This window comes from Trematomus bernacchii, unplaced genomic scaffold, assembly GCF_902827165.1.
Source record: "Trematomus bernacchii unplaced genomic scaffold, fTreBer1.1, whole genome shotgun sequence".
NCBI lineage: Eukaryota > Metazoa > Chordata > Actinopteri > Perciformes > Nototheniidae > Trematomus > Trematomus bernacchii.
Window position 1 is genome coordinate 878626 of NW_022987778.1, and position 25961 is coordinate 904586.

Below are 25961 nucleotides of genomic sequence, written 5' to 3' on the forward strand. Positions count from 1 at the left end.
CACAGGCAGTCTGTGGTTTGTACTTGTTTAACTTTTGTCTAGTTTCTGAACAGATATGAGGAGCTGTGAGCTCTGAGTGCTAACAGCTAACGGCTGATGTTGGTTTTGTGTTTCGCATTGAAGATGACGTCACAGCTCCGCCTACACTGCGTTACTATAGTTACTACCCCAGTTCCTAAACTGTAATGGAAACGCAGCATAAAGTGAGCCTGGCCTACCAAGGCCTAACTATACCGTACTAAGCCGTGCGAGGCCCTGCAGTGGAAATGCGCCATTACATGTACAAAAAATTATATAACACACTACATGAAAGGGAAATGGGGTCTCTTTAAACAAAATGTTTGTTAATGCCTTTAGAAACCCTGGTGGTCTGTTGTTCATATGAAAAGGAAGAGATAATGTGATTGATATGATCCTTCTCTGATCTGCCATCACTAATATTACGTTTTGGTCAGGTTTAGCCACAAAACTACTTTGGGAAGTTAAGGGAACAATTGTGGTCATGATTAGAAGAAACCGACGCTGAGGGGGACCGGACGGGAGCGGTGGTCCTGAAAGTCAAACGACTAAATAATGACTTGGCTCTCCTCACGTTACACACAGCAGAGCAGTCATAGTGAAGAAATGTCTCGAACACATCGTCTGTATCTTTGATCTGATCTATATAGTGATACCAATTTTGTCATAAAAGTAAAAACAAAACGTCTTGTTTTTAAGGCATTCTCCAGAGTCTCATTCCCACCTAACCCCCCTTCCTTTGCCCCACATTTCTATTCACACGAGAAGACCTGAAGAACCGCTATGGAGGTCAGGACCTTTATTTCAAATGTTTTACCTCTGGTTCTGAACCAATGTTGAGAGGCAAGACTAAATATGTGAAGATTTCAGATTAAAATGTGTTTATATTTATCGATTCAATATTTATTGCATGTGCACAATAGTTACAGCCTAGTGTTGGCAATGACACATTTCAAGTCCCATGTTTCCGGTGGCCAACACGCTACAACGGCCCAAAACACTTCCATTAGCAGAAACACGCTGCAGTTTCCAATACAAAACAACAACAAAAAACACAAATGTGCCAACACACTTGCAAATAAAGACACATCTTTACCAAATTGATAACACATACGCAGCGTTCAATTAAAGTGCTGCAAAAGGAAAAACGTTGGTAAAGATTTGTCTTCATTTGCATGTGTTTTAGCACATTTGTGATTTTTATATTTGCATACAGTAGTTTTTGAAAGTTCAGCGTGTTCCTACTAATGGAAGTGTTTTTGGCCGTTGTACCGCATTTGCATGGGTATTTAGTAAAGTAATAAAGTACAAACAGAGACATAATGGTGAAGGTACAATGGAGGAATAAGACCAATATGTATAAAATATAACAAGACAAAACTAAATGTAAAATGATGTACCATACAGTAGAATAAATACCATAAACTGTAGCGCCCTCATACCACAACAAAGCCTGTACCTGTGTCCCATTCAGGTTCGTCCTCTCATGTTGCCTCATGATTAATAAATGAAGCTCAGTTTGGTGATAGGATCCACCCGTTGAACTCTTGAAACTGAGAACTTCCTTCACTCACAGTCTGAACACAAACTTCAAGCTGGAAGCATCGAGACAATTACAGGCGAAGTGAGAAAGCTGCAGTGACCTGGCTTTGAAATGTCACTCAGAGCCAAATCCCACACTGACCTGCAGACGGCCGGCAGGTCATCGCTAGACGACCGTCTTTCTTTCTCCATGAGCAGCAGTAACTTCAACAGAGGCAGCCGCTTCGGGAACGGGATGGGGGAAGAGGTCAAAGGTCACTCCAGATCCATCCGCAGGCCGGTGAGGGCGGTGAGGCCCGTCAGCGCCGTGAGCTCCACCGGATCCTTCCTCCAGATCAACCACCTGCAGGGAGAGCTGGTGAGGAAGAGGAAGGTAAGGAGCTGGAGACACAAAGATTCAAAATGCATGATAGCCAGGTTTCACAATGATAGTCTTAAAGGGGACCTATCATGCTAAATGCACTTTTTGATGTCTTTTATACATAAATATGTGTCCCCGGTGTGTCGGGGAACTCACGCAGCGTCCGAAAATAAAACCCTCTCTCTTTTCCTCTGAGCTGATCCAGATTTGTTTTCAAGCTAAGGACCCAGATCAGCAATTCTCTAACAGGGCTAAAACAGAGGGATATGATGGGTGTCTAAAATGCATGATCTGTTTGGTATTTTGAGCAAAACACATCATGCCGTCAGCTCCACCGGATCCTTCCTCCAGATCAACCACCTGCATGGAGAGCTGGTGAGGAAGAGGAAGGTAAGGAGGTGGAGATACAAGGATCCAAAGGTTTTCAAGGATTCAAGGATTCAAGGCTTTTATTGTCATGTGTATATAGCTACAGTATAGTTATGACAATGAAAATCTTAGGTCACAGGCTCCTCCAATAGTGCAACACAATAAAACAGAAAATAGTACAAGTAAATAAAATAAAATATTATATAATAGAAATAGAGCAGAATAGTCTATATACAAGTAATTGGAATATTGATATAAGTTGCAAACAGATGAATGTTATGGATGTTCTTTCAAAAGTTCAGGTGTTTTCGCAGTCGAGTGGCGCAGCGGGCTGTGCGTTTGATCATCAGATCAAGGGGGCGTTGGGGAACTCCAGTTCGAAACCCGCTCCCGCCGCCACTGCGTCAGGCCGTTGTGTCCTTGGGCAAGACACTTCACCCGAATTTGCTCCTGTGGGTATTGTCCAGAGTACATGTATGATACTAATGTGTACTTGTAAAGCGCCTTGATGACTTTGAGGTGTGAAGATGGGCGGTGTGGTGCAGTGGGCTGTGCATTGATCATCAGATCAAGGGGGCGAAACCCGCGCCTGTAAAGCCGTTGTGTCCTTGGGCAAGACACTTCACCTGAATTTGCTCCTGTGGGTATTGTCCACAGTACATGACCGTTACATGTATGTATGTGTAATGTGTATCTGTAAAGCGCTTTGGGTCATGGAAAAAGCGCTATAATAAATATAAGGAATTATTAATGGCCTGTGGAATAAAACTTTATTTGAAGATGCATGATAGCTATGGTTTCACAATGAAAGTCTTAAGTCCCAGGCTGTGATGTAAATTAAGTACTTTACATATCATCCATGTAATTTAAAATGAATCAACATCGACTTTTGTTTCACAAGGGAGACAGAAAGTGGAATACGGCACATTTGCTTCAACAAGTGCTATTCCAAAACAAGAAGGGTATGACTTTCCTATTGGTATCTATCCTTAGTTACCAAAAAGCGTCAATATAAGTTATTTGCAGGAACAATAGCTAGTAGTAGAAATGGCGGGCAGTGAAAGAACAAAATGAACTGTTGAAAACAAAATGATGTGTGTTGAATTGTCAGAAGTTGCTAGACTGAGGATGGAAAAAGCTATCCAGTTATTTGTGTGATACTGAAACAACTCGGAAACGCTAACGGCCTTCAAATCATTTAGACATTTTAGAAACAGTTTAAATTCATTTTTCAATTTCTCAATCCTGACTTGTGATTCTGTCTCTTTATAATAGAGAGGTGCAGTGATGACGTATATATCTAGGCCAACCCAGGAGTTAGCATTGGACAGAAGACAATGGGATTTTTCCATTGGATTTGGGGATATTTCAGATGATAGAGTCTGTGGCAAACAAACATTTATGATACTTAGACATTTTGTTCAACAGGACAAACTCAACATATTAACACAACTTTTATAAAACTGCAATTGGCAGAAGTAAAATGCTAACGTTAGGCTAAACACAAACTACATCATGGTCACATGATTCCTGTCAGCACCGCTAAGCTAACGGCAGCTAATGTTCGGCGTAATGACGTTAGTAGTCTCATTTCTTCACTTGTTAGCAACAGCTGTTTTAGTGACACATAGAGGCTTAAGACATTCACCAGCGGAGTATCTACTGACACATTTTATGTCGTATAATACAACCCAGTCTCACGGCATTTCGTGTTATTGTCACGAAATTAATTTAATCTATTGATTCGTGTTCAGCTTAAAAGCAATGTATTTCTATTGGTAGTATGTTTCGTGCCTGCAACACGTCTTTTTGTCCGGTCGGGTCTTGGAAGACCAGAAGCTGTGTGGTTCATAAAAACATGTTCTTACTCAATATCTTACCCTAAGGCTAACCCTATCCCTTTTATTTTAAATTGTATAATGTCGGAGTTCTTTTGCCGTCCGCGAGGAAAAGAACTGGCTCAGAGCCTCAGAATACTGAAATCTGTATTTTTCGTCATCTTTTTTTCCTTCTTATTTGTTATTATTTGGTGCAGGTACGAAACATACTACCAATAGAAATACATTGCTTCTAAAATCGTTCTGGCGAAATCGTGTTGGTGAACACGAATCAATAGATTAATTTTGTGACTATAACACGAAATGCTGTGAAACTGTGTTGGATAATACCACATGAAAATCTCCTAAGCGTGCGTTCAACACAGACCTCATTTCAGGCCTCTAACCAAAAACACATTTGAAAAACCGTTGACTTGAGATCTTGAGATGAGCGACCTCGGAAGTGGTAAAATGCGAACAAATTTCCGGGTTTTAGGAATCATTCCTGCACCACTCTATATTTCAAGGGTTAATCAGGAGTCTTTCTCCTCTGTTCTGAAACATATGCCTCCTGGAAATGTCTAATAAGTACAAAAGGGCACGCTGGCTGCACTAAAGGTGCATTCCGCTCCGAGCACCTGCAGCGTTCCCATCAAACACACTCAGGTTTACCCCATCACTTCATCTTCTTTTGTCTTTCCTGAACTTGGCATTGCGCATTTGCACGACACCATTTTTACCCCATTCACACCAACGGTGTTTCGGGGCCGGTTCGGTGCTGGTGCTTGAAAAGCACCGGGTTTTCCTGTTCACACCGCAGCGGAGCAGCCTCTAAGCTCCGGAATCCGGTTCGTTTCGAGCACCAAAAAGTTGTCCGTGTAGAAGCAAGAACCGCTTACGTCGGAGGGGGGCGAGATTAACCTGAGCTAACAGTTAAGGCGAGTACGGCAAATAAAAGTTGTAACCAGCAGTAGTGCTGAGCAAAGTGACTAGAACGCAACCACACACTTGTAAAAAAAAAACACGCTTTATAAAGTCAGGCAACACTAACCAGGCTTTGTGTGATTCTGTTTATTTGTACCTTACTTTGACCATCCGTTCGCTGTTATTGATCATTGTGGAGAGCAGGCAGACGTTTTGTTTGTTATTATAGCAGCTATCGGATGGAATCAATACATGGGCTGCACAGGTTGTCATGTCCGACTATCACAAGTAGAATCATAATGAAAAATACGCCGGTAAAAAGTGCCTGTATAAAACGGCTTAGCAAGTAGTCAGTTTAGCTTCGGTTGCTATGCTAACATCACCCATGTTATACCAGAGAAACTTTCATAACAGCGTTGTGATGCCAAACAGCGTCAATTCAGACTGACACCAAACAGCGTCAATTCAGACTGACACACATTCACTTAAGGGGAACTGGGGATATGTAACAGCTGCTTGTGTGACAGTCAGACAGTGAATACTTTAGAGCCGTGTGAGCTAACCCGGAGCTAACGGGAGAATACACTCCCGTTGAAGAGCAGTCAGCACTGCAGCGGTCGGTAAATGCCGCTGAAACACATTAATAAACAATGAACCACGGCACTCTGGAGAAAAGTATAAGGTTGGAGAAGTCGTTATTTAATTTAATCTGGCTTCGTATGATTAAAAGCAACGCAGTCCCCGGCCCGTTGTTGTTGTGAGGTGAGCTCCGTTGGGGAGAAAATCAGCGACGTAAACTGTGACGTCATGACGCAGCAGCGGCAGCACCAGTCGGTCTCTGAGCGGTGTGAAAAGAGCCGGAGCTAAACCGAAGTACCGGTTCCGAACCTGAAAAGCTCTAGCACGGAGCTTGAACCGGAGTTGCGTTGGTGTGAAAGCGGTTGTGAGTGAGTCTGGCCCGTGGTGTTGGTGATATGAAGCACCTCTCAGACTTCTGCTGGTGTACATGTGGTCGTCTTCAAGCAGATGAGGTGATGAAAGCCCGTCATGAAAAACACATGTTGAAATACATGCTTGGATTTGTTAGTTCATTCGTGAGCTTGCCCTCAATGCTACGATTAATGTCGGAGCTAAAGCTAGTTGACAGCTAACAGCTCCCTCCTGTGGAGAACATGAAGCCTGTCTGAATGTACAGAGTGAGTCTTCACTTCCTAATGCTGCTTTGAAACTAAAAATATGTGAAGTTATTTAGAGAGTTAAGAAAATAATCTCACTACTAAGTTTTTTTAGGAGCTTTTCTTGCAAGGGTGTCATTTTGTGTTGAAAAATGTTGGGATATAAAGCCTCAAATTAACAGCTTTTTCTTAAATGTAAAAGGTGTATTATTATGAGGTAGATAAATAAGGTGTATCTAATTGTTCTGTGTTAAATGTACTTATTGGTGCATTTTGGTGTCATTTAAGAATTAGTAGGCTAGGGTTTTTTTTCTTTATGAGCTTATGATACCTTTTTATCCAAAGCCAATTTGTTTCTTCTATATTTACATGGCATTGTCTGCTGGCTTATTGTGCGAAAATATTGTTTTTCAACGCATCTTCATCATTTAGTAACAAGATATTTAGAATAAACATTTTTAACAAATTATTATTTTACAAAATAAGACATTTTTAAAAGTATTCCAAAAGTCCCCAGTTTAAATGATACGTATGCATTCTGGGACTATCCATCATATGACATGAACGTAATGACAAATTGGAGATTGACCAGTTTTAAATTGATTTGGGGAGGGGGAAAAATTGAATATTAAACACCCGCATTTCAATTAAATAAACAAAATCCATTTGCTGATGAAAACAATGCAACCAAAAGCACTGAATGGACCTTGTGTTAAAATGTTCTGTCTCAACTACCAAGAAATACTTAAACGGCTATTTCAAAGGTCACAAATGAACTTGTTTGGAGTGAGTTCTCTGTAAGAATGAATCAGTTTGGATGTGATCTTTTCTCAGGAATGCGAGGATCTGAGGAAGGAAAACAAGTTCTTATCGAACGAGATCCACATGGAGCGGATCATGATGCGCACCGAGAGCGAGCTGACCATGAGGAACCTGAGGAACCTGAACCAGGAGCTGCAGGCGCAGGTCAAAGAGGTACATACACACACACACACACACACACACACACACACACACACACACACACACACACACATGATAAAGAACGATACGGAACGATACGGAACGATACGGAACGATTCAGAATGATAAGGAACGATTCAAAACGATAAGGAACGATACGGCACGATACGGAACAATAAGGAACGATACGGAACAATACGGGACGATACGGGACGAGTAAGGAACGATAAGGAACGATACGGAACGAGTAAGGGACGATACGGGACGATAAGGAACGATAAGGAACGATACGGAACGATACGGAACGATAAGGAACGATACGGAACGATAAGGGACGATACGGAACGATACGGAACGATAAGGGACGATACGGAACGATACGGGACGATACGGGACGATAAGGAACGATACGGAACGATACGGGACGATAAGGAACGATACGGAACGATAAGGAACGATACGGGACTATACAATACAATCAGACCTCAATGTCAGATCTAGTTTTTCATGTTTCTTGCATCACAGCAGCTCTATAAAGGACATCAACAGGAACAAATATCTAAGAAACAGGAAACGGACATTTAACAAAACATTACAATCACTGAGGACAATATGCTCAAGCTCCTTTAATTAAAAAAAGAGAAGTATTATTTGAGTGAAGCTGTATATTAAAACAAATGACTCATTTTCAATTCAATTACACCACATACTCCCTCCCTGCCGCCCCTCATTCTGACTCCGAGAGGTTGGAGTCGTGTTACAGTTAGAAGGCAGCTTCTACTGTTTCCTGCATTACTCACTCCAGTATACACACTGTTTTCACACATGTAAATATAACTCATATGTATATGACCCAAATATTTATATATGTTCATTTGAATTAATTTCTTATTTTATAGTTACTTAACTGTATATCATTTTATTTTTATCTTTGATTTGATCTTGAATTGTATTAATCTCTAATCTGTGTGAAGCTGTTTTTCATTCTTCCCCTGTTGCTGTTAAACTACTGAATTTCCCCACGGGGATTAATAAAGGTCGATCTCTCATCTCATCTATAAAATCTATTATTTTACTATATTTTTTATTAATTCTTAAAATAGTTCTCTATCTGTGTTTTTTATGTTTGTTTTACTTTTATGTATGCACAACGACACCAAGTCAAATTCCTCGTACGTGTCAACCTACCTGGTAATGATTCTGATCTCTCTCTCTCTCTCTCTCTCTCTCTCTCTCTCTCTCTCTCTCTCTCTCTCTCTCTCTCTCTCCTCTCTCTCTTCCTCTCTCTCCTTCTCCCCCCCTCTCTCTCTTCTCTCTCTCTCTCCTCTCTCTCTCTCCTCTCTCTCTCTCTCCTCTCTCTCTCTCTCTCTCCTCTCTCTCTCCTCCTTCTCCCCCCCCCTCTCTCTTTCTCTGCCCCCCTCAGCTGAAGCAGAAGCTGTACCTCAGCCAGCAGAGGGTGGCTCTCTGCTCTCAGGCTGCAGACGAGGCGGAGGGTTCCCGAGGCGAGGCGGAGAAGATGAGGAACCTGGCCGAGGCTCGGGCCCTCGGGAGCCAGAGGGACAAGGAGACATCGGAGAGGGAGAGGAGCCGCTTGAGAGAGGAACTACAGCTGCTGAGGAAGGAGGTATCAGTCAGCTGATCTGCACTGTTTTTAGAGATTTGGGTATGGAGGAAAAGAGAGAGGGTTTTGTTTTCTGACACTTTGTGAGTTCCCTGACACACCAGGGACACGTGTATAAAAGACATCAACAAGTGCATTTTGCATGATAGGTGACCTTTAAGCAATAAACTACGGTTAATTTTAACTTTATCTAAAACTACAAATAACCCAATCTCATAATGTAATACTTTGTAAAATAATGTGTAAAATAATGGCGATATAATTTTTCGCCAATTTTTTTTGTCTAATTAAAAACTATCACCGGCCTCACACACTACAGGTGAACATGATGTCAGACACTCATTCACAAAAAGGTGCCGATTATCTAAAACGTTATTTAAAAAACACTGCATTACATAAGTATTTTAACAGTTCTAAGTCATATATTTCCAAAATCATACTTCAAACTCAAGATATATCTTTTAGATACTGTCATTATTTAACCAAAGTCTATAATCTGCTCCAATGTAACTTGTTAGGGCCAGAACGGAGATAATAGGAACAGCAATTACTGAATATACTGTATATCAGAAGCTCCGATAATACACTAACTCCATGCCACGATTCAAGAATGAGTGTTTCTGTTTGACCTGGAACGTTCCACAGCAGTTGCAGATCAAGAGGTTAACATGTGGACTTAATTGACTCATTTTCATCATTTGGTATCTGTCTTTTCTCCCTCTGCAGCACACTGACCTGCAGCTTTCAGCAGCTCTGACTGAGAAGAGTTACTTTGAATCTCAGCTGAAGCTGGACCGGGTCTCTGGAGAGAAGCAGGTTCTGCTGCAGGAGAACCGGAGCACACAGGGAGAACGAGACGAGCTCCGACACAAGCTGAGGAACGTCACGGAGGAAAATGTACAAATCAAACAGAGGTGATTCTGGGACATTTGAGCAATCATTTCATATAGAATCGTGTAACCATATGGATATTCAAAACAAGAAGACATCCCATTAACAAGATGAGATTTAAAGGTCACCTATTATGCAAAATCCACTTTTTCATATATTTTCTACATCAACATGTGTCCCCTCTGTGTAAAGAGATTCTGAAAGATTCTCTCTCTTTTTGTCCTGATCCATTTATATAAAAACCTGTCTGAAAATGAGCTGATCAGATGTTGGCCACTTTGTGATGTCATAACGATTTCTTGGCTTGTATAACCATTAGCCAATCACCAACCAAGGTAACCCCCCCCCCCCCCACCTTATCACCTGAATCTCCTCCTAGAGCACCATTGTGTTCTTTTTAACCAAATCTCTCTCAGAGGGGCGTGGGGAGGGGCTCCTTATTTTCATCTAAAGTAACAGACAGAGAATCAGCACTTTTGAAACAGGGCTGAAACAGAGGGGATTATGGGATGCTGCAATGATCTGTTTGGTGTTTGGAGCCAAACACTTCAGAGACATGTTTTGTATATATCTGAGACCTATAATATATTAATGTAAAACAGTATAATAGGGGACCTTTAAGTAATTAAAAACGGTCTTTCTGCAGTTCTGTAGTACAAATTAAGGTATCCTAGGGTGTGTATTTATACCTTGTGTTCCCAGAGAGATGGACTCGAGACGCAGAGCGGTGGCCTCGGAGGAGGAAGGGAAAAAGGCCAACCAGGCTCAGAGAGAGGCCGAGGCAGAGAGACGTCTGGCGGAGAAAGAGAGGCAGGAGAGGGCGAGCGAGTGTCTCCGCTGGAGGGAGAAACACCAGGAGATCAACGAGAGGTTCAGAGCTGAGGAGGACCTGAAGGCTCTGAGGCAGAACAAATCAGTGAGGAAGCATCTATGACTTTGTTACTCGCACTATTCTACTTCCTTATTTCCCCTATGTCTTAAGTATGTTGCACTGTAAGAGGAAGGCTTGGACTTAAAGAGGCCCTATTGTGCTTTTTGGGGTTTCCCTGTATGTTAGTTTAGTTGATTTGTTTATAGTGTCGTGGACAGTCCCCATTAATCAACTGTCACAAAAAACAGTAAATGGGGCAGCTTCAGCCAACATTGCTAATTCCAGCTGTTGTCCCCGGCCAGATGATAATAGACGTCCCTTATATAGGTTTTTGTAGAGGCACAAAATACAAATATGAACCTGAAAACGAGCAGCATATGTCCTCTTTAAGATTTCCATTACCAACTATGCTGTTGCTATTGAGCATATGACAAAAAAGCCTTTTAATCTTTAAATCTTTGAATTGAAACGCCTTTCTTGTTGTTCATGCTTCAGTAACACTGATGATGCATTTGTTTTGTCGATGGTTACTGAAGATGTTTGTATCTTTGTTTTCCAACAGTGTCAGGCCAACATCAAGAGTTACTTCCTCTGCATGACAGAGAGCAATCAGAGGGTGAAAATTCTCAGAAATCAAGACGGCGCTCCGAGAAGTTTTACGGTGAGTTGACTCCAGCTGTGTCCATGAGGTTATATAGCAAACATGTTTTGTTTTTAAATGTTCTTGTGTCATGTGATTTTGCTCAGGAGGGAGACCCTGTGTTCATCCCCACACCTGAGTGCAGCCCTGAAGAGCCTGAGAGGAGTTCATCCAGGTAACACTGCGGCCACCAGGGGGCGCTCACACTGCACATTACACCCAACATGTTCTCAGGTTAAATCAGTTAGATGTGAACCAAAAAAACATCCTATTTCTCTAAGATTACAGAACACTTTTCGGATTTTTTATTATCCAAATATTTTATGAGCCTAAAAGATAAAAAAAACAATGGTCTTACATTTTATTGAAGCCCTCACATTATTTAAAAAAGCACGAAACCTGCCAAAATAAGAGGGAGATATGGATTTTTCTATACTAATACTGGCAAAAGACTTGCAGAAAAACAAATTGTAAAAGTTCTCAGTCACCAATAAATAACTCACTTATTTTAAAGGTCCCCTATTATACTGTTTTTCATCAATATATTATAGGTCTCAGATATATACAAAACATGTCTCTGAAGTGTTTGGCTCCAAACACCAAACAGATCATTGCAGCATCCCATAATCCCCTCTGTTTCAGCCCTGTTTCCAAAGTGCTGATTCTCTGTCTGTTACTTTAGATGAAAATAAGGAGCCCCTCCCCACGCCCCTCTGAGAGAGATTTGGTTAAAAAGAACACAATGGTGCTCTAGTGCCCCTTTCACACCGGCGCTTTTCCAGCTCCTGCTCGGAGCTAGAGCCTGAAAAGCGCCGGTTTTTCCTGTTCACACCGCAGCGGCGGCGCGTCATAGCTCCGGAATGCGGTTCACTTCCAGCTCCAAAAAATTGTCGGTCCAGAGGCAAGAGCTTCGGAGCTATGACGCGGCGTCTCTTACGTCGAGGCGTGCAGGAAACCTTACTTTGACCATCCGTTCACTGTTATTGATCATTGTGGAGATACATGGGCTGTACAGGTTGTCATGTCCGACTATCACAAGTAGAATCATAATGAAAAATACGCCGGTAAAAAGTGCCTGTATAAAACGGCTTAGCAAGTAGTCAGTTTAGCTTCGGTTGCTATGCTAACATCACCCATGTTATACCAGAGAAACTTTCATAACAGCGTTGTGATGCCAAACAGCGTCAATTCAGACTGACACACATTCACTTAAGGGGAACTGGGGATATGTATCAGCTGCTTGTGTGACAGTCAGACAGTGAATACTTTAGAGCCGTGTGAGCTAACCCGGAGCTAACGGGAGAATAAACTCCCGTGGAAGAGCAGCAGCACTGCAGCGGTCGGTAAATGCCGCTGAAACACATTAATAAACAATGAACCACGGCACTCTGGAGAAAAGTATAAGGTTGGAGAAGTCGTTATTTAATTTAATCTGGCTTCGTATGATTAAAAGCAACACGATCATCGACCCGACGCAGTCCCCGGCCCGTTGTTGTTGTGAGCTCCGTTGGGGAGAAAATCAGCGACGTAAACTGTGACGTCATGACGCAGCAGCGGCAGCTCTGGGCAGTGTGAACAGAGCGGGAGCTGAAAAGGGAAACCGGAGCTGAACCAGAAAAGCTCTCGCTAGGAGCTAGAAAGGGAAAAGCGCTGGTGTGAAAGCCGCATAAGAGGAGATTCAGGTGATAAGGTGGGGGGGGGGGTTACCTTGGTTGGTGATTGGCTAATGGTTACACAAGCCAAAACATCGTTATGACATCATCAAGTGGCCAAAATCTGATCAGCTCATTTTCAGACAGGTTTTATATAAATGGATCAGGACAAAAAGAGAGAGAATCTTTTTTCCTGAAACTTTCAGAGTCTCTTTTTAGTCTTTAGAGGGGACACATGTTGATGTAGAAGAGACATGAAGAAGTGGATTTTGCATAATAGGTGACCTTTAAAGTATCTTTCCCCAGGACTCTGTTGAGGGTCTCGGCCCCGCTCACAGGGAGGGATCACGGTCCGGGTCACTTTGACGAGCTGCCGGCCTTCGGAGGAGCAGAGAGATCCGACTCTGCCCCCCACCCCCGACGGAGCAGGAAGGTGGTCGACTACTTCTGGATCCCCACAGACCAGGAGTAGTTCAAAGTAGTTATGTCAAAACCACAGTTTTTTTTAATAATAACTTAAATGTATAGAGCGCCTTTCAGGGGACCCAAGGTCGCTTTATAGAAAACACAGGAGTAAAACTAAATAAAACAGTGCTGACTTTAGCCCTTATACTTGATTACATAAACAAATTATGCTTCTATTTACTTTTTACGACTTAAAATGTGTCAATAGTTCCTTTTTTGACACCAGAAAATGTTTACTATTCTTATCATCTGTGCTAATAAAAGTGTAAAATAAACACACTTTATGTATTTGTATCTGTGACCTATGACTCCTATGAGTGACCGTAACTACATTTGTTTACTTCTGGATCCCTACAGTTTTTCAGCTCTTATACTTGATTACACCATTACAAATTCTACTTCTTATACTCTTTACAACTTCAAACGTGTCAATGGTTCCTATTTTGACACCAGAACAAATGAACTATTCTTCTCATCATCTGTACTAATAAAAGTGTAACAGACACACATTATGTATTTGTATCTGTGACCTATGTAACTAAACTATGTACAAACTCAAGTTTAGTGACATCCAAGAACTCATTAAGCCAAAAGCATGTTTTTGTACTTTTTGGAGCATTTTGTACAAGAAAAGACCAGCATTCAAACTTGGTTTTCACTTTTTCACACATGCGGTGTGGTCAATGTGGTCAAGGAGAGAAGGTCAATTACATTTTTTAAAGAGGCCCTATTCTGCTTTTTGGGGTTTTTCCTTTCCTCTAGTGTGTTCTACAGGTTTTTGTGCATGTAAATGTTCTGCAAATGCTAAAATCCCTGGATACATGTCACAGTAGAGGCGCTAATATGAACCTGACAATTAACATAATAGGGTCCCTTTAACTTAAAAAACAAAACAAATACAAGCTTACTGACATTTCTTGAGATGTCTGATAGAAACTGTAAGGCTACAGCTACATTTGTTCAGACGTGAAAGTGTGAGTCAATTATTTAGTGTGTAGTCAGGAAAAGAAGGTAAATTAAATGTATTTATTACATGGTTTAGTTGAATACTCTATTCTGATTGGTCAATTCAGAACACGTGACACGTTGTTGATCCAGAACAGACAGACCGCTGTTAAGCACTTATTGACCGTTGTAAAGTACGCTCACATCTGCACAAAGAAGTCAGTTTGATTTAACTGTATACAGTTTGGCTTCGCGTCGGGATCTACCTGCCTGTCAGCCTTCAATCTCGTGCACAAATTTATCTCGTGCCCTCATTGGTCATGTGCGCGTCCGTGTGTGTTGGAGGAGGGGCTCTGTAAGGAAGTCTGAAGGAAGGGGCAGATTTTTTTCTGCTGCGTACTTTCAAATTCTAGCGCACTCGAGCTGGTTTCTCCATTCTTACCTACTCTACCTTTAACTGAAATATAGTAAGAATTATTTTGTAGATGTGAAAGTGTGTTAGAGTTTGATTATATAACGAAAAGCTGTGTAAATAAAAGTCAGAACTACCCTTGGTGCTCATGTATTGAACTTTATTGACATTTTAGCAATAGAAGTGCACAATAATGTTGAATACCTTGCAATATGATCCAAATTCATTGCCTCAGACATATACATGGCTTTTAATGCTTGGGTAAAAGTAAATGTTTCTTACTAATATAACTTGTTATTTCAGTGATGGAAGTGGGGGTTATTATTTATCTCAAAAAGTTTACTAAATTATGAAAAACACTGCTACTCCAAATTCTGGACAAAACAATCTGAAAGCCACTTTTTTAGCAAGAACAGTAGTCAAATAAAAAGATGAATATTTGTAAACCATGTGACGCTTCACAGAAAGAATTTTAATGAATTTATTGTGCTATCAGGCCAGGAACTAATTAAATACTTCATCATCTGCACGGGCTTCTTCTTAGTACATTTCATAAGCCCATCTAACTAAGAGGTAGAAACACAGGCAACTTTGAGACGTTACGGCGGCACAAACATGAGATGTAACGGAAGAGCGACAGATGACGAAGGGGAAACATTACGAAGAGCACTTTTAATAAAACAAAAAAAAGCAGCTTTTTAGTAAGCATCGGTCGACTAAACACACCTTAATTCAGAAAGCTTTTTCCAGCTTATACTACTCTTACATTAGACATACTTCCTTAAATGGCTAAAGTCTTAAGTGTTCACTGTACGGGTCAATCGGCAGCCTGTATGATGTTAATACTATACTGACTAATTTCATTTGTCTATAGGGAAAACCTACATATAAATAAAGCAGTTTCCTACAGAGGGAAAGTTCAGATAATTAAAAAATAAATGTAAATGAAAAAACATGCGATACGGTGGAAAATAAGAGCTTGTGTCTGCAGCCTGTATGATGTTAATAGCGACTAATTTCATTTAATTAAGGGGGAAATATTACAAATAAATAAATCAGTTTCCTACAGGGGGAAAGTTCAAATTATTACAAATTAAATGTAAAGGAAAAACATGCGATAATGTGAGAAATAAGAACGAAAACACACATGGTAGAGCCACTTCAGATTTCATGTAGCTCAATAGGCGACACATGCTGCTCCTCAGGTGTTCTCAAGCTTTCCCTTTCATGAATTCAATGCCAGAGAGAAGCCGCTAAGTGCCACGTGGGAATGGTTACATGAAGAATGGGGTCAAATAAAAAGGAAAGGCGAGTGCACTGATGAATCAGGGAGGTCTTCTACACCATGATGCTTCTTCTTCTTGGGTTTCTTCAGTCTGCTTCGTCCTCAGACTCCTCCTCCTCCGCTGTCTCCAGCCAGGTGAGCCACTGGTTGACCTGGTGAATGGACGTCAAGGGAGAAATCAGTGGCAATAATGATTGTATCTGTACATGAAAACAAATGTGCACATTGTACTACACAATGCAGTAGTGTATTCAAGTAATATTACATTTATATAGCGCTCATCTAGGTAATCAAAAGTCTCTTTACCAAAATAAAAACATTTCTCAAAACAATCAAAGATGAAATAATTGCTTGAAAGGGTTTGGCTGCTGATGGAGAAGTAACATGGTGGTTGTGAACAGTGGAGGAAATGAGGTCAAAGTAATTACTGCAGATGTTTGAGAAACCCTCAGATCCCGCTGTGAGGGCGTCACTGTACCTGGAATAAAGATTTCCCTTTTCCAGGGAATTCTTGACTTATATCTTCTTTCCATGCGAGGAAGGCTTCTTCTTCGATGATCTCCATGTCGTAAAAGTTGACAAAGTAGCGTAGCAGTAAGCCTGAGGGGGAAAGGGGCATTATTTAATATTTTTTTTAAACAATATGGTTCTTCTAGCAACACATATAAAAGCTTTGCTGTTGTTAGTAAGTGTTTTTCAATATAAAAACAATTAGAGTACTTGTAGCGCATCAAAAATATTGGTTTGAGACATTGCTGCTCTCCTTTACACTTACAATATGTTGGGGAATAATTTGCCCTGCATGTCCTCCTTCGCCCTCTGACGCAGCTGACCAGCCTTGAGCAGCCGCTATCTCCCATAAGGAGGGGCTGCCCTAGCATATTGTTGATGTTACCAGTTTATGACCGGGCAACTCTCGGTCAGAGATAGTTATTGTTGTGGGACACCTGGAACACATCCTTCTCGGGGTGTAGATGACCCCGAGCCATAAGCGATAACAAATGTGATTCCGTGTCCTCAGCTGTTTAGTCTATCTATTGAAGAAGGTTGATTATTACACTCTGAACTAGTTAGAACCTGGAGCTACAGGAGGGGTCTTCAGAATTGATTGTGGCATCTCAACCGTGTGGTGAACTCGTAGCCCGTGACATGTCTCGTGAATTCTCCGGCCGAAGCTCCAAATAAACCGTCAGTGTTTGCCATCAGAGCTCCAGTTCTCCTCGTGTCTCTGAGTCCTGACTCCTATTGCTTCAGAAGTTTCCCCCACACAATATATATTTAAAAATACTTCAATTGTGGTTTATACCTGAATTGTAATACTTAAACCAGGGAAATCCATTATTTAACATGAATAAATTAGCATTTGATTATTTCCTTATGACCTAATTCCTTACAGAGTGGACATGTTGCTGCTGCCAGCGCCCTCTGGTGGACAAACTATAGAATGAAGAACGATACCTTTATTAGTCCCACAGGGGGGAAATGTACATTGTTACAGCAGAGCCAAAGACAGCGTCATGTTACCTAAAGCATGCATACAAAAGTATTACAATCTTTATCTGCATAGTGAAGTATGAATGCTCGCTTGAAGTAACGTCTCTCGTTTGTTTTTTTTGTATTTTTGATGGCACTTACTCTTCTCATTGTACCTGTATAATGACAATAAAGGATTCTATTCTGTTTCTAAACTAACTCTTTCCATAACGCGGTTACATTGATCCTCTCTAGTGAAGTGGCCGAGCTGTTGGGGGGGGGGGGGGGGGGGGGGTCTGTACCTTTGGGGAAGGCGCTGGCGTTGCAGTGCACCTGCAGGGCGTAGAGCGCGCTGACCTGCAGCTCGGTGTGGTCGTGGAGGAACTTCTGCATGACGGGCTTGAAGGCGAGCAGCAGCTGCTTCTCCTGCTCCAGGAGGTCTCTGGAGGGCGCCGCCAGCTGCTCCTCGGCCTCCGACACGCTCAGCTCCTGGGAGATGAACTGCAGGAAACTGGGGGGACATCACAGGACGATGGACGGTTACATTAGGAATCTTTCTCAACATGTCAGATCAAGATTCAAGGCTTTTATTGTCATGGGCACAGTAGCTACAGTTTAGTTATGACAATGAACATCTTAGGTCACAGGCTCCTCCAGCAGTGCAACACATTAAAACAGATAATAGTGCAAGTAAATACAATAATAGAATAGAAATGGTGCAGAATAGTCTATATGCAAGTAATTGGAATATTGATATATGTAAGTTACAAACAGATGATGCATGGTTTTGCCCATATGTTTATGTATAGACCTCTGCAGGAAATATGACTTCACCTACTCCTGTATATTCCTTTGTGTACAAAAATATGATTAAATCATTAAGCAATTTTAATTAACTTGCCGACTGTCATTTAGTTATTAAAGCATCTATTCAAGCAAAAAGGACAAATGTGTGCTGGTCCAAGCCTCTGCAATATGAGGATTTGTACCCTTTATTTTTTAACAATTTAAATATATTTTTTTACTGAATGTAGTTTCAAAGAATTGCCCCAAAAAATATTTTCAAATATCACAAAAATGTAAAATATCACCCAAGGTTTGAAAACATTTTAAGTTGTTCTTGTCATTTGTGGACCTTTTCAGTAATATAGAATATAAGGGTGGATGAATCAATATTATAAATAGTGGTTCGTAATTGCACCCCTAGGCATACTTATACTATGACTGATGATGAATGAATGGTTTAACTGAAAATGGTGTCCTTCGCTCACCTGGTCATGAGGATGTTGACAAAGCCTTTGTCGGTGTGGAGCTTGGGCGAGATGTTGTCTTTGATCCACTTGTAGATGGACTGAGGGGAGGGGTCTGCCTGGATCTGCTTCAGCAGCTCCTTCTCCAGCTTCAGCAGCGGGAACAGGAAGCTCAGGCCCTTCCCCTCCAGGATCTCCAGCATGCGGTCTTTGTTCTGATCGATTTCTGACAGAACAAAAGGATCAGTGCTTCAGAAGAGGCGCACGTCGTTTGAGAGAATATTAGTTCAAACTTTTGTCAAAAACATAAAACCATCTTCATTTCAGAAACTATAGTTGAACTGTGTGTTTGTTTACTAGGAAATAGGAATTACCGTGAAAAAAAACGAAATGTTAACAAGGGTCGAAATAGAAATATCACATGGAAGAGAATTGCTTTTTTAAAATTATTTCATTCGTTTGAATACACAATTGTCTTCAGTTTAGTTAACTCTGAAATGCATGTCATTCTAACCATTATTTCACATTGTTAAGTGTCTGTGTTTGTTAGATCTCACCTATTTTATACCCACGTTTGTTTTGTTCAGTCTCAAATATATGTAGCTTGTAAGTTAGCATTAACTATCTCCAACTCTGTTTGTGTTACTAAGATGTATTGTAAATACTGTCTGGTTAGTGTCTGTGTCCATATTCTAAAGCTACTCGTCATCAATTTTTTTGATTTAGGACGTGCGATATTAAGTAGGCAAATTAACTCAAACACGTCATGTTACAATTATTTTGCTGCTTGCTACAAAAGGAAAACTTGCACGGCTCTCATGTCAGGGGTACGTGAGTGACAGCAAACCACCAATCACAATCAAATCTCCAAAGCAACCGGACGCGGTGATCAAAGGTAAAAACAGTGAATAAAGTAGTTTCATGTGTTTCTCCAGGGCAGTTCGGCGCTGCTAACCGAGCTAGCTCAGCTTGTTGCTCTGATAACTTAAGATCCAGACGTCCGTGACTAAAATCCTTCATCCGGTTAAATATAGTTAGAAAAATACCAATTGTATAGCATTAAAGTTCAAGAAAGGATGGTTTGCGGACAAAAAAAACTGTCTTTTCTTCAATTCCTGTATTTTTTTCATATCGCAGGGGGAAAATATTGCAATGTCAGTTTTTTCCAATATCGTGCAGCCCTAATGAGTGTACTTGTATATTTTGAACTGTTTAAAACACACGTAATAATAATAATACATGACACTTATATAAAAACTCAAAGACGCTTACATGTGAATTGAATGTGCGTATGACCCCAGGTAGAAAAGCCAATGCTGATGCTAGTGCTAATGTGGATTATGATTAGTGAAAGGTCACATCTAAGATAAGATAAGATGGACCTTTATTAATCCCCGCGGGGAAGTTCAGTAGTTTAACAGCAACAGGGTGAGGATGAAAAACAGGACAGCTTCACACAGATTAATACAATTACAGATGAAATCAAAGATACAAATAACTATGAAATAAGAAATGAATTTCCCTGTTGTGATGTGTTGTGAAAATACTGAATGTACTCTTCCAATATCAGAGTAACATGATAACAAAGGTATCCCAACTGTAGCTGTGTACATGACAGGATGTATGATTACCTAGAAGAGCATCAGGACTGTTTTAGGCATATGATAGCTATGTGATTAACATGATGATTCAGCCTCTATGGAGATAGACATATGACAAGCATGATCATTTCTGACGTGGAGCTAATCTGAAGTAAACATTGAATACTGCTTTCTATTCCTCCATCTTGTGACTGTGTAACTCCCACTCTTGGATATCAGCATGTGAAGGACACTGTTCAGGAACTAGTTGATGCTCTGTATGTGATGACTACTTCAATTCTGGAGAGGATCAGAAATACATGGATCCTGAGATTGAAGCTCAAGCCGGGGACGAGTGATATTTTCCTAACAGGATGCATTAGGGCAGAGAGGTGTGAACAGTGTGGATCAGTACCTGGGAGCATCTTCTGCATGTTGACCTTGCTCTGCTGGAAGATGTCGGTGAGCCACTCTCGGTCCTTCAGCTTGGTGGTCTGCTGCAGGCAGAGCAGGAAGAGGGGGAAGTGCGTGCCGTTCTCCAGCGGGTGGGCCAGCTCCGCCACGCTCACCAGCTCCGCCATGACGGCCCGCGCCGCAAACTGGGCCAGGAAGGACTTCACCAGCGGGACGTCCTGCTCGATCTTAGGGCACTGGTCCAGGACGCTGAGGAAGGCCTGCACCAGAGGACAGGACACAGCATGAGAAAATATCAAAAATAAATGAATAAATGGTTTATAATGGTTTAAAAAAAACTATCAATCTCCCCTAAATTGTATTCTAAATATTAGGGAAAATAATCAAATGAGTTATTTATTTTCAAATCGTGCAGCCCTAGTCACCATATGGGCTAATCAGTCACACATATGATACAATTAATTACAGCTACCAGCAGATCATCTGCAATTTAAATCAGACAAACCACATTATTCGCTTATTTTAGATAATTTGTTATTTGCAGCTTTTATCTGGAAAGCACAAACTGAAATATTGTCACATTTATATACCGTTTACACATCTGTAAATACATTTATATTTAATTTATTCATTTCTAATTACCATCTTCTCTTTGTACACAAACTCGCTCAGATCAGTCATTAGCCCGCATGGTTTTTCATACCACTGCTTCGCTGACGACACCCAATTCATTCTGTCTTTTCCCCGCTCAGAGACCCAGGTCGTCGCACGCATCTCTGCTTGTCTAGCAGACATCTCTCTCTGGATGTCTGCTCACCACCTCAAGTTCAACCTTGACAAGACTGAACTGCTTTTTCTTCCGGGAAAAGATTGTCCCACTCTTGACCTAACAATCAACATGGGCCCCTCTGTTGTTTCCCCGACTCGGACTGCAAGGAATCTGGGTGTGACCCTAGATAACAACAACCTGTCCTTCACCGCAAACATCGCTGCTACAACCCGCTGCTGCAGATACACTCTTTACAACATCAGGAGGATACGTCCCCATCTGACCCAGAAAGCGACGCAGGTTCTGGTCCAGGCTCTCGTCATCTCACGCCTAGACTACTGCAACTCCCTCCTGGCTGGTCTACCTGCATGTGCCATCCGACCTCTGCAGCTCATCCAGAATGCAGCGGCTCGTCTGGTCTTCAACCTTCCTAAATGTTCCCACACCACGCCGCTCCTCCGCTCCCTTCACTGGCTTCCAGTAACTGCTAGAATCCACTTCAAGACACTGGTACTTGCATACCATGCTGCGAATGGATCTGGCCCTTCCTACATCCAGGACATGGTTAAACCATACACCCCAGCACGTGCACTCCGCTCTGCATCAGCCAAACGGCTTGCTGCACCCGCACTGCGAGGGGGACCCAAGTTCCCATCAGCAAAAACACGTTGGTTTGCTATCCTGGCTCCAAAATGGTGGAATGAGCTCCCCATTGACATCAGGACAGCAGAAAGCTTACACATCTTCCGGCGCAGACTGAAAACTCATCTCTTTCGACTCCACTTCGAGCGATAGAATTACTAACAAAGAATTACTAACAAAGGACTGGCTTATCTAAAGCCAGTTGAGTAGCACTTGAAATGTTTTGGCTCTATGAAACCTGATGTACTTTTATGATTCTGTTTTCTTCTAGTTTGTATCTTCTTGGTCGAATGCACTTATTGTAAGTCGCTTTGGATAAAAGCGTCAGCTAAATGAAATGTAATGTAATATTAGTTATATTATTTCTTTATGTCAATTCTTCTCTAACTTAATAAAGAAAGTTAGTTTTTTTTAAGTCAAAATGAAGCATTCTTTTAAGCATTTCTTAAGATATTGTGCAGGCTTTGATTAGATGCAATAACTACTAATAGAGTGACTCTTTGATGTTTTCTAACTAAATGTATACAGTGTAGTTTGACCTGAAGGATCTGGATGTACCTGCATGAAGTTCTCTGCGGTGACGAGGCCCTCTGAGTGCAGCGTGTGGATCAGAGTGCTGGCGTGCTCTTTGTCCTCGTCGGGACGGTCCAGGGCAAACACGATGATCTTACTCAGCATCTCCGGCAGGAAGTGCTTCGGAGCTTTCATCTCTTTGGCGCTGCTCACGGCCTCCGTCAGGTTCTTACTGTTCAGGTACTCAGTCACCAGCGTCTCCTGAGGGGGACATGCACAGAAATTAGACAGTTGCATCATCAAAAATGCAATATTAAAACTCTTTTTGTTTTTAACTGCGACACATTAGTGGTACTTTTAAAAGATAAACAGCAAATAATCCCATATAGATCATCTGAATTACTTTATCGTATTTATAAAAAAAAGCGTTACATTAATTAACTTTTTGTCACATGGTATGGTGGATTTGGGAAGGTTTGTTAAAACATGTTCAAACCAACCAGTGCAGTCAGTATGATGGTTTCTTGTATTCTCTTGTGTGAGCATAAAGAGTTTGATTTAAAGGTCACCTATCATGCTATTTTTAGGCAATAGCATAGGTCTCAGATATATAAAAAAAAATATAAAAAACATGTCTATGAAGTGTTTTGCTCAAAATACCAAACAGATCACCCATTCTAGCCATGCCTCATATCCCTCCATTTCACTTCCTGTTTCAAAAGTGCTGATTCTGGGTATAAACAGGTCTCTCTTGAGAGTGAGACCCTGTGTCTCAATGAGAGTTTCACCTGTATAAATAAAGGCTGAATAAAAAAAATTAAGTTTTCTTTTTTTTTTTAACTGAAAATAAGAGGGGGCGGAGCTTATGGCGGCTCATGTGGGACCTGACAGATACTGTCTAAAATGCTGCGGTGATGAAACGCAAGGATTATTAGATCAAGGATTATTTCTGAAACAGTATGGAGCTCAAAGGCTTTCTCTCTTGCCGGTTATACCACAAGGTGAGTTCCTTTTTATTTCCTGCTTCTTCACACACATGCTCTCCAGTACAGGTTAGCTCTGAGTGTTAGCGATGCTAATGTAAACACCGACCATATTACGTCCAAAACAGTCCGGCATTGTTTCTGGTAGCAACTTTCTGATAGGGCTGTGGGCCCACATTCCCGATATTACGTCATATCGGACGCAAATCTGGATCAGCTCCGTTGTAGCCCCGTTTTTAGAGATGTGGGTACGGAGGAAAAGAGAGGGTTTTATTTTCTGATGCTGATTTCTGAGTTCCCTGATACACCGGGGACACATCTTTATGTATAAAAGACATCAGAAATTGCATTTTGCATGATAGGTCCCCTTTAAGACATTTTATTCCAATTATACCAATTTTTTTTGATGAATTATGCAATTCCTTTTAAGATGTTTTAAGGATCTGTGGGAACCCTGGTGTATGTTAGTAATATTGCAGTGTCTAGGGTATGCAATGTTACTTTTAATGACAACCATTTTTCATTAACTGATTTTGTTTCCATATTTTTTTGTTCTTTAGATTTGTCTTTCTACCTTTTTTGTAACAAATTAAAACTATGTTACAGTATTGTACATCACACACACTCCAAAAAAAAACGATGCCTAATCAAAAGAATAGATCAATCTTCCATTGTTTATACACTGCAGGATTTCTAGACTGTGAACAGTGGAGGATTTGATTTGCCCTACCGTCATTTTAAGCAGTTCCTCCTTGGCAGGCGGGGGTTTCTTGTTGATCTTCTGAGGTTTCTCTTGGATGGGCGGAGGGTTGGTCTTCAGGCCGAGCTGTGGGGGCTGAGGAACAAAAAGGTCATGTGATTATTATCTTAGATACAGCACCAAGAAACGTTTACTGATGATTCGGTGTGGCCAGGCTTCTTTACTTCTCTCCCACGCTAATCTTTAACACTTTTAATGTTTTCTTTGAATGTTTTTTGTATTCTTTAAATGTTAACTACCCTTTTCCTACAACTTAAGGCATGTTAGACTCAAGATTTCAAGTTTTTATTTGTAATGCAGACACATTTCTCCGGATCGACATTTTTGATCAATTATTTAACCTTTTTTAAAGGTACATTTTATTGATAATGCAACACAAGAAATGCAAAGTATATTAAAAAAAAAAAAATTAATTTGTACTTTAATATTTTCACAGCTTTTAAAAAAGGAGTGTGATTTTTTAAATTCAAAATAAATGCATTCAATACCTTTTTAAATGTTTAGGATCTGTAGGAACTGTGGTGCATCTTAAAAATGATCTAAACTGAGATGAGACGGTCTCCTACCTGTCCCAGAGGGGGGGTCTGAGTGCGGGGGGGCTGGGCGCTGGGAGGCATCATGGTGGGGATCTGAAGCTGGAGTTTGGGTACCTGGTTCTTGATGAGGAGGAATGACTGAGCAGGTCTGAGGCTGATCTGAGACACCAGCAGACGGCATAAACACAAGGCATACAATACGATTAGTCGTGCACTCGCATGTCATCCGTTTATTTATTGGTAAACAAAAAAATCTGCCCAAGAGCTACATCCAAGCCCTCATGTCATAGTCGTCATCAATGGATGTTTCTTCTTTGTCCATATCCTGTAACCCAACTACAACAACGTGTAGTTACCTCGTCTGCATTGAGCTGTCCTTTCTTGCTGAATCGTGGAGGCATGTCCTTGGACTGGACTTGCTGCTGGGCCAGGTGGTTCTGGTTCTGGTTGAGGAAATGCTGGTTCTGAACCTGTTGAAAGTCACACGTAATAGTGAATAACTTTATTTATCTTTGACCTCAGGATTTGCAGTGAAGCATCCATCACTGTCAGTCTGAATAATATTCAAATGTGGCAGCAGGATTACCTGGTTGGACTTAACGAAAGACTTTTGCCCCACGTCGAACTGTGACTGTGGCGCGGGGGCGATGTGGCCACTGTGGCCGTTGAAGAGCGGGTTGGTGCGATGGCGTCCCATGGTGGGCGAGTACCGATCCTGAATAACCCCAGGGCCAGTTCCAATCCCACCGCCTGGGCACACAGAGGAGAGGTCAAGCAGGAGAAACAATCGAGCATTATAGGGTGAACATAAAACCAAATCAAACCATTTTGTATCATTTCAGTCATCCTTGTGCACCACAACAACTTCAAAATTAGTTCATCTAAAAATGACATTCAATACAGAAAGCATGAAAGGTTAATGAAAACATGATGTGGCTTCACAAGCTGTCTGTACGATTAAAACAACACAATTATTTAGATTGATTGTGCGACAACAAATGATCATGGTGTGATTTTTCTAAGAATATTTCTACCAAAAAGAAATCTCTTAAGTCTGAAGAGTTCAATTGGTCTCCCAGGACTTCTCTGC

The 25961-nt window shown here is 41.2% G+C and overlaps 2 protein-coding genes across 2 annotated transcripts in view; one reads left to right on the forward strand and one right to left on the reverse strand.

Moving 5' to 3' along the window:
* Nucleotides 1–1672: 1672 nt before the first annotated feature.
* LOC117497220 (trichohyalin) lies at nucleotides 1673–13767 on the forward strand. The gene is made up of 9 exons (XM_034149101.1): nucleotides 1673–1933; nucleotides 2273–2311; nucleotides 7041–7181; nucleotides 8593–8793; nucleotides 9517–9704; nucleotides 10384–10597; nucleotides 11115–11213; nucleotides 11300–11367; nucleotides 13151–13767. Exons 1-9 carry the CDS (start codon nucleotides 1673–1675, stop codon nucleotides 13314–13316), a joined length of 1377 nt encoding a protein of 458 aa, XP_034004992.1. The 3' UTR covers nucleotides 13317–13767.
* A 1038-nt stretch (nucleotides 13768–14805) lies between these two features.
* The window catches only part of eif4g2b (eukaryotic translation initiation factor 4, gamma 2b), a 150686-nt gene continuing 139530 nt past the window's right edge, over nucleotides 14806–25961 (reverse strand). Inside the window, exons 12-21 of the mRNA XM_034149102.1 lie at nucleotides 25458–25621; nucleotides 25228–25341; nucleotides 24902–25030; nucleotides 24306–24410; nucleotides 22638–22853; nucleotides 20670–20928; nucleotides 18696–18900; nucleotides 17727–17935; nucleotides 16430–16551; nucleotides 14806–16103 (exon numbers count right to left, since the gene is read on the reverse strand). Coding sequence (XP_034004993.1) covers nucleotides 16038–16103; nucleotides 16430–16551; nucleotides 17727–17935; nucleotides 18696–18900; nucleotides 20670–20928; nucleotides 22638–22853; nucleotides 24306–24410; nucleotides 24902–25030; nucleotides 25228–25341; nucleotides 25458–25621 — 1589 coding nt within the window. The 3' untranslated portion in view covers nucleotides 14806–16037. The remainder of the gene's footprint in view (nucleotides 16104–16429; nucleotides 16552–17726; nucleotides 17936–18695; nucleotides 18901–20669; nucleotides 20929–22637; nucleotides 22854–24305; nucleotides 24411–24901; nucleotides 25031–25227; nucleotides 25342–25457; nucleotides 25622–25961) is intronic.

Bases quoted from the DNA above. Each gene is read 5' to 3' on its own strand.
- LOC117497220 (XM_034149101.1), top strand. From the start codon at position 1,673: ATGTCACTCAGAGCCAAATCCCACACTGACCTGCAGACGGCCGGCAGG. The intron at 1,934-2,272 runs GTAAGGAGCTGG...TCCTTCCTCCAG, and splicing joins AGCTGGTGAGGAAGAGGAAG to ATCAACCACCTGCATGGAGA. The intron at 11,368-13,150 runs GTAACACTGCGG...ATCTTTCCCCAG, and splicing joins CCTGAGAGGAGTTCATCCAG to GACTCTGTTGAGGGTCTCGG.